Raw genomic sequence first — 8,258 nt, 5'->3', positions numbered from 1 at the left:
AATTTGTAATTTGTTGATAACCTGCGATATACACTCGGTTATAAATATTTAATAGAATATACTAAATTATAATCTTTAAATATTTAATTATCAAATTTTAATAAATCTAAATAATTGAAAGAATGTGATAAATATAAAAAGAGCAGTCAATTTTTAGGACTTTTTTTTACAAGTCTATAAAAAGTTTAGAAAATGACTCTTGCTTTTTAAAATGGGAATTTCATCTTTGGCTTGGTTTTTCTTTTAACTTTGGAAAATATTTTTTTTTCTTATATATATATTCCTAAATGCACTAAAAACAAAAAAAAAATGTAAAAGAATATTCTCTCTCTTGAGAAACACTTTCCTGAAATCAAGGGGAATCCAACAATACAACCATGCGCATGATAAATATACTAGAGTATAATATTGTTAATTATTCCATAAATTATTTAAAATAATGGAAATAATATTTATATAATTATATTATTAATAAAATAGAACTAAAAGAAATTTTACAAATATAATAAAACGAAAATGAAAATTGGGGTAAGAAAGAGCAATATTGTGGTGGCACATCGTTGTAGGGTATCCCAAAAGCTTCATTCTGGCCAAGTGTCAATTAATAATCATAACAAATATTGAATCATTTGTCACCATCGAATGGAATCAAATAATAATAATAATATCCTCTTTGTGGCTACATTGTTCATCTTGGCCAATGGGTTTCAACTTCAAGCCATAAAAAATCAAAATTTATAAATTTTATTTTTTGAAAAAATTAAATGGTACGAAATTTTCACGAATAAATTTGAAAATTTCTTTTAAATTGTGGATTCCTAACATATTAACATGAAAATTCCAAGAACTAATTCAGTTCAGCCCCTAAACAATGTTCAACTCCTAATATTATTAGGACTCGTTGCAGGATTAAGATTCCTAATTGAGTCATGACTCCTTATTGAATTAGAATTTTTTAATCTAGTAAGATTTGCATAATTAAAACTCCTTGTTGGAGTAAGATTCGTTGTGCTAGTTTGGTTCATATCATTTCTAAATTTTTATCATTTAAACTCTAAGATTTAAATTTTGAATATAATTTAATAGGTTCTAAATTATTTTTATAATATTTTAACTTCTCAATTTATAATTTTATTTGACATAGCCAAACAAATAAGTATTAAAATATTATTTTAAGTAAAATTTAAATATCTGTTAAATTCGATTCAAATAAATAAAAATATCTATTAAGTTTAAACTAAAAAATTTAACTATATAATTAGATTATAATGAATATTAATATATTAAATTGACTAATTAATACATGTTTAGAAATATAAATATATAATTAAATTAAATATTATCTACCGTTTTTATATTTAAAAATTTTAAAACAACTATTCTAACTTTTAACAATATAAAGTGAGTGTTTTCTCATCTACTTTTGAATTTTTACTTTTATTTTTTGTTATCTTTTTAGGTGCTTTTGAATTCAAGGACAACATTATATATATATATATATATATATATATATATATATATATATATATATATATATATAAATGTAAGCCAGCTACTAGGTGATTCATTTTGCCATTCCAAACTAGCCCTAATAAGCCTAAGAGATACTGGATCCATTTTGGCCCAACTTGAAAAGGATTTTGAAAATTATATTATTACTTTTATTTTTGAAAAAAAAAAAAGAAAAATAATCTGTTGGGATGGATGGGAACCACTCTTTATAAATTCACATGGGTAGGCCTAAATGACACACCTTTTTGGCTTCAAAATTTATTACACAGTGCTTATTGCTTTTTATTTTCAATAAAAAATTGAAAAGCCCCCATAAATATTGTCCCCCAATCATCACTTTCTCATATAGTTTCTATTAGCATAGGCCAAACTACTACAGCTCATCACCATTCTTTATGCCAACAAACAAAAATAATTTGTATCTTTTTTTATTAACAATTAAAAGAAAAGAAAAGAAGTGTGTTCTTAATTCTTGAAATTATAAAATTATAAATTGATGAGAAGATTCAGTCACATTCTGAAACAATGATAAATTAATGGAAATGTAATTAATACAATAACAATATTTATTGCTAGAATAAATTACAAATACAAAGTGAGATTAAAATAATAAAAGATACATCATAATACATCAATGGATCAAATGCTCCACCCTTCTAAACCACAAGATCTCATTAATTCTTCCCATAAAATCCCTTAATAGCTTCAATTCTCAAAACCCACATCCCATTATTAAAAAGAAAATTGGCACAAGAATTATAAAAGTCACTAAATATAATACAAACTCATAAAAATTAAACCACACACACCATTAAATTAAAAAATATATATATAATCCCAAAATCAAACATACTTACTAAACAAGTCCTTGACCAATTCCTTTCCCTCCCTCTCTCTCTTTCTCCCATGCCCATGAAGGATATAGAAAAAATAAGAGTGTACAAATGAGAATGTAATGCAAAAGAGGGAAAAAGAAATGGGTAGGGAAAAGAAATGCTACATATTTAGAGAAATTTCAAAATATGGCTCAAAAGAAGAACCCAAGAGCAAGAGCAACCAAAGATGCAAAGAATGTGGGAACAAAGAGGGTAGTAGCATCAGAGGTTGGGGCTGGAGCTGGTGCATCAGCTGCTGCTGCCATTTGCAATGCCATCAAAACAACCATCATCACAACAAAAATTTTCATCTTCATTGCCTCCATTTTGTTTGGTACTTTTCTTTTTTCTTAGGAAGAAAGAGTTTTGAAGGGAGAATTGGACTCTAGAATTCCTCTTTGGAAATGGGTTTTCTTCAGAATATGCTTAAAGAAAGAGGAATGGTAGAGAAAAGAAAACAACAGCAAAGTTTGAAGCTTTTGTGTTGGGTAATAAAATAGGTAATATATATATATAAAAGGGGGGGTAGAGAGAGAAAGTCTTAGAAGGAGAAAAGAAGGGATGAAAATGGTTGCCATACAGCTGGCATATATGGGTCCCCCACCTTTTGCTGTCTGTCTCAACCGCTGTTTTGGAGTTTTATTCTCTTGTTCACGACTTCTTTTCCTTTGTTATAATTATTATTATTTTTGTTATTTTGTGAAATGTTTGTGTGGGAAGTCAGAAATTTACAATAGGTTTTCCTTAGAAAGAGTGAGTTGTTGTTTTGATGAGAGGCTCATAACTTTTAAAAGGTTTTGTTAGTTGGATATGAATGTTTTCCTTTTCTTTTCATATATGCCAACCTAACATGTGCTGCCCAACATGGTTTTTGTGGTCTTAATCATGGACCCAAATTATAATAATAATAATAATAATAAATAAAGTTGGGTTAATGGGATTCTTTTTTTAGTTACATTAAATAGCTAAAGTAATTATTCCTAAAAGTTAGTTAATTAGAAAAATTTGAGCAGTGTCACATGGCATAAAGAAAAGAAAAAAAGTTTCACAAACTTTGGCACTGTGTAGTTGAATGGGAAAGAAACACAGTCTGGTTGGCAGAAGGTTGTATTCTGGAGGGGGTCTCTTTTTTTTTTTTTTTTTTAAATTGTAATTATTAAAGAAAGAAAATAATAATTTTTAATTTATCATTTAGAATTATATTTGAATAAACTAATCAAAATTATAAAAGATAGTTTCTTTTAATTTTTTAATCTTTATCTTGTTGCTTGTGTCCTAAATTTAGAGTTGATATATTATGAGGATGGTATCAACTAAAAATGAGTTTGTTTTCTTTTAAGCTATATGGTCTTTAGTTTTAAGTGATTACTTAATTTAATATTTTAATTTTTAATGCGATGTAATTATATTTAAAATTTATTTATTTTATAATATTTTATATTTTTAATATGTGCCTTTATTTAATATGCTCACACATATTGCATGAAAGTGTTTAAATATTATTAAAGTATATATATGTGGATATTAGATTAAATTAAAAATTAAAAGTATTTAAATATTAAAAAATTAAAATTACGATATATGTTAAATTAAATCGAAAATTAAAGTGTTAAACTGAATTATCAATACAAATTCAAAAAAATAAAATATGTATTTAGCTTTTTCTAATTACGAGTATTTAAATGAAATTCTTAAAAAAATTTAAATGTAGTTTGCATTCTAAAACTCAGTAAAAATTATATTAATTGATATTTATATAAATATAAAGTTGCCTCTTATTATAGCAATAAATAACTTAGTTAAATATGAAAATTATTCCCATCAAATCACTTATTTATTGATGATAACAATAATCATGAAAGCAACTTGGCTACCCAAATGATTAATTTGGTTTCCACTCTCTATATTTAAAAAATCTATCAAATTATTAAATATTTATTCTTCTTCATTGCATAAATGAAACAAAGAGTATTTTTATTTCTGCTATTTTTCTTTTAAGAAAATAGATTTTTTTTTTTTTCTGAAATCTTGTGGAACTGTTAAATATTGTTTCCTAAGCTTTGACAAAAAGAAACAACATATGATTTTAAGTTTGCAATTATTAATTAACATCCAAAATATTTTAATTTTTAAACTAAAAAGACAAACATTATTTCTCTTGCTATAAAAACTATATTTGAAAAGAATATCATTGTAAAGATGTTCTTGGAGCCTTTAAAGAAGCATTGAGACTTAAGCTATTATTAAAAGTCAAATTGCCTTTACTATCCCTCCTTCCATAAATTAGAAACCCAATAATTATGACAAGATGTGAAAGTGACAAAGCACCAATATTATCATATGTACTTGTGGTTGTATAACACAAAAAACAGTTGAATTTTAATTTGGTAATGTTTATTACATTAAATTTAGTACAGTGACAAATGCATAGTAATGTGATAGTAAGAGGTTGTTCATACATTTGGATGATAGAATTAAGGAAAATCATTAGTCCATGTCATCTTTGGAAAACATAAAATTTATTGCTTGAAACCCAAACTGAAGGATATAAATGACTGTTTGATTTGTGCATTTTATGATGAACCCACAAAAGTTATTTTCACCCCTCCAAGTTTGATTAAAGTAAGAAGAAGTTTTTTGAGTTAAAATTCTCAATTACTCACTAAATAAGTCATTATTTTTGTAATAAATATAAGAAAATCTATTAAATATTAATGTTGGATTAAAAGCAATTCATTTTATTGGTTAACCTATCAGAATTGAACAACTAATTTAACAGGTTGTCAGCGAAAATTAAAAAAAAAAAACAACAACTGGTATGATAATTATAAATTAGATGCACTATTAAAAAAAACAAATAACAAAAAAGTTTTCAACTTACCAAAAGAAAAACATGGGATGATTTAAAATCATATGTCTTACATTGATTATAATTGCAAATTTCTTTCTCTTAATTAACTTTTCATAGGGACACACATGTAATATTAAAGTTATTAAAAGGGTTTGTTTTACTTATATTTATAGATTTATTTAAAATTCCTTAGTGCTGAAGGTAAGATATATCTATCATTAAATTAGAAGAGAAAGTGAGCTTTTGAATTACAGTGTACAAAAGTGAGCCCTCTGATTGATATCCACCCATTTGCAACAGCAAGAAAAGATGGCTCAGTGGGGGAGTATAAGATCAATAAACTAAATTAAATAGTACAACAGTAATGGATAATGAGTCAATTTCAGCTGTGAATTTGTGTCTAAGATTTAAATATTTTAATAAATAATCTCTTGATTTATGTCCTTCCAAGAGTCAAATACATCTTAAAAATCTAATAAATTAATGAAATAAAAATTATTTTTAAAATTTTATTATTTAATTAAAATATAAAAATCTAATAATATTTTATTTTTTAAAAGGATTTAAATTGAATATATTTGATCCTTGTATACAAATTCAAATAGCTATTTATTAAAGAAAACTAAAGTGGATGTATTTAATTTTTAAATATGAGTTCGAAAGACTATTTACTAAAAATTTTAAATTAAATATATTTAACTCTTAAATATAAATTCTGAAAGAAAATTCACCCTTTGTCCCAATATTAATGTATGGATGACAAAAATATGCTCATTAAACTTTTTTAAATAATAATTAATTTAGCAACCTTCTTTAACCAATATATATGCTTTTTGATACTGCCGTTAGATATTTAAAAATATTGATTGATTTTTTATATACAAATTACTTTCATTGAATTTATTATTTTTAAAAAATATTAATTATTTTTTTAGTAAACTTTAAAATTAATAAAATTTTTAAAAACCAAACTTTTGTCATACAGTTTTAAATCTCAAACCGACTATATTTGAGACATAGCTCAAAATGGTAAATTTTTGCGTTTAAAAGAGTGTAATAACATATAATTGATATCTAATTTAAGTGGTAAGAATATTTGCTTTTAAGAGTAAACGGTCTTAAATTTAAATTATTTTCTTTATATTAAATAAAATTTTACTTTATAACTAATATAAGTATGTTGAAGTAGTCTTTAAAGATAAGTTAGTTTTAATAAAGACCTATTCCTAAGGGATGCCAAAGGAATAGGAATTAGTTAGCTGAATTTTTGTATCTAGTTAGCAACGTGTTTAGTGGTAGATTTGTTAACCAGCCATTATAAATATCTTTGTAGCAGAACTTTTTATTAAGTATGTTTTTCTTTAAAGCTTCATATTCTTCACAAATTGGTATCAGAGCCTTTTATAAGCAAAAATGTCAAGTGACGAGAAGGGTCTCACTACAATTCCACATTTTGATGGGATCCACTACGACCATTGGAGCGAGTTGATGGAAAATTTGCTTAGAGCAAAGGGTTTATGGCGTTTTGTTGAGAAAGGTTTTGCAGAACCTATGGTGGGATTTGTGCTAATAGAAGAAGAGGAAGCACAACTAGAGGAAGCGAGAACTAATGATCACAAGGTGAAGCATTATTTGTATCAGGCAATTGATCGAGTTGTTTTTGAACAAATACTTGATCGGAGGACCTCAAAGATCGTCTGGGATTCCATGAAGAGCAAGTTTGGAGGAAATGCTCGAGTTAAAGGTCTCTACTTAACACTCTAAGGAGAGATTTTAAAATTCTTGAGATGAAGAAGGGTGATACTATCACTGAGTATTTTGCTAAAGTAATGGCAGTCACAAACCAAATGAGGAGCAACGGTGAAGTGATGCCAGACTCAAAAGTGGTTGAGAAAATTTTGAGAACGCTCACTGACAGGTTTACATATGTGGTTGTGTCGATTGAAGAATCTAACGATACAGACTCTATGACCATTGATGAGCTCCAAAGCTCGCTTGTTGTTCATGAGCAAAAATTTAAGAGAATAGATCGAGAAGAGGATCAAGTGTTGAAGGCTGCAACCGAAGATGAAGGATATGGATATCGAGGGAGAGGACGTGGCAGTGCTGCTCGAGGACGAGGCAAAGATAGAGGCAGGCATGCATTCAACAAGGCCGTTGTTAAGTGCTACAAATGTCACCAACTTGGACACTTCCAATATGAGTGTCCGAGGTGGGATAATAAGGCACAGTATGCTGAGATAGGTGAGGAAGAACTTGTCCTCATGGCCCATGTAGAGATGCGGGAAGCAAAGGAGGATGTATGGTTTCTAGATTCCGGATTTTCTAATCATATGTGTGGGGACAAAAAATGGTTCTCACACATTAATGAGAGCTTCAAACAAACTGTCAAATTAGGAAATGACACCAGAATTGCAGTCACAGGCAAGGGGAATGTGAAGTTGAAAGTCGGAGGTCTCGTACAAGTAATTACGGATGTGTATTACATACCAGAATTGAAGAACAATCTTCTGAGTATAGGGCAACTGCAAAAGAAGGGCATTGCAATTTTAATTCGAGATGGTGAATGCAGACTCTATCATCAACGCCAAGGGCTTATCATGAAGACCGCAATGACAGCCAATCGGATGTTTGTTTTATCTGCATCAGCCTTAACAAAGACAAATTCGGTGTCACTTGCTCCGACATGTTTTCAAACGGTAGGCATTGAAGACAAGCTGGACCTTTGGCATTGCAGATTCGCACACTTGAATTACAAAAGCTTACAGACCATGCAACATCAGAAATTAGTGGAAGGCCTTCCTAATCTTACAACAAACGATAAAAAACTGTGCACACATTGTCTAATCGGAAAGCAGCATCGAGAAAAAATGCCAAAGAAAAGCTCATGGAGGGCTTCTAAGCGATTGCAATTGGTTCATGCAGACATATGTGGGCCAATATCACCAGCTTCAAATAGTGGAAAGAGGTACATACTTACTTTGATTGATGATTTCTCTCGTAAGTTATGGGTCTATTTC

The 8,258-nt window shown here is 28.0% G+C and overlaps 1 protein-coding gene across 1 annotated transcript; it reads right to left on the bottom strand.

Annotated features, from left to right (window-relative positions):
* Nucleotides 1–2,060: 2,060 nt before the first annotated feature.
* On the bottom strand, nt 2,061–2,881 carry LOC8282183 (arabinogalactan protein 14). The gene has a single exon (XM_002523379.4). The coding sequence runs from the start codon at nt 2,711–2,713 to the stop codon at nt 2,540–2,542; it is 174 nt and encodes a 57-aa protein (XP_002523425.1). The 5' UTR covers nt 2,714–2,881; the 3' UTR covers nt 2,061–2,539.
* Between the last annotated feature and the right edge of the window lie 5,377 nt (nt 2,882–8,258).

This window comes from Ricinus communis, chromosome 9 (genome assembly GCF_019578655.1).
Source record: "Ricinus communis isolate WT05 ecotype wild-type chromosome 9, ASM1957865v1, whole genome shotgun sequence".
NCBI classification, from domain to species: domain Eukaryota; kingdom Viridiplantae; phylum Streptophyta; class Magnoliopsida; order Malpighiales; family Euphorbiaceae; genus Ricinus; species Ricinus communis.
The sequence above is the reverse complement of the archived record's forward strand: the minus strand, read 5'-3'. Positions and strand labels throughout refer to the sequence as shown.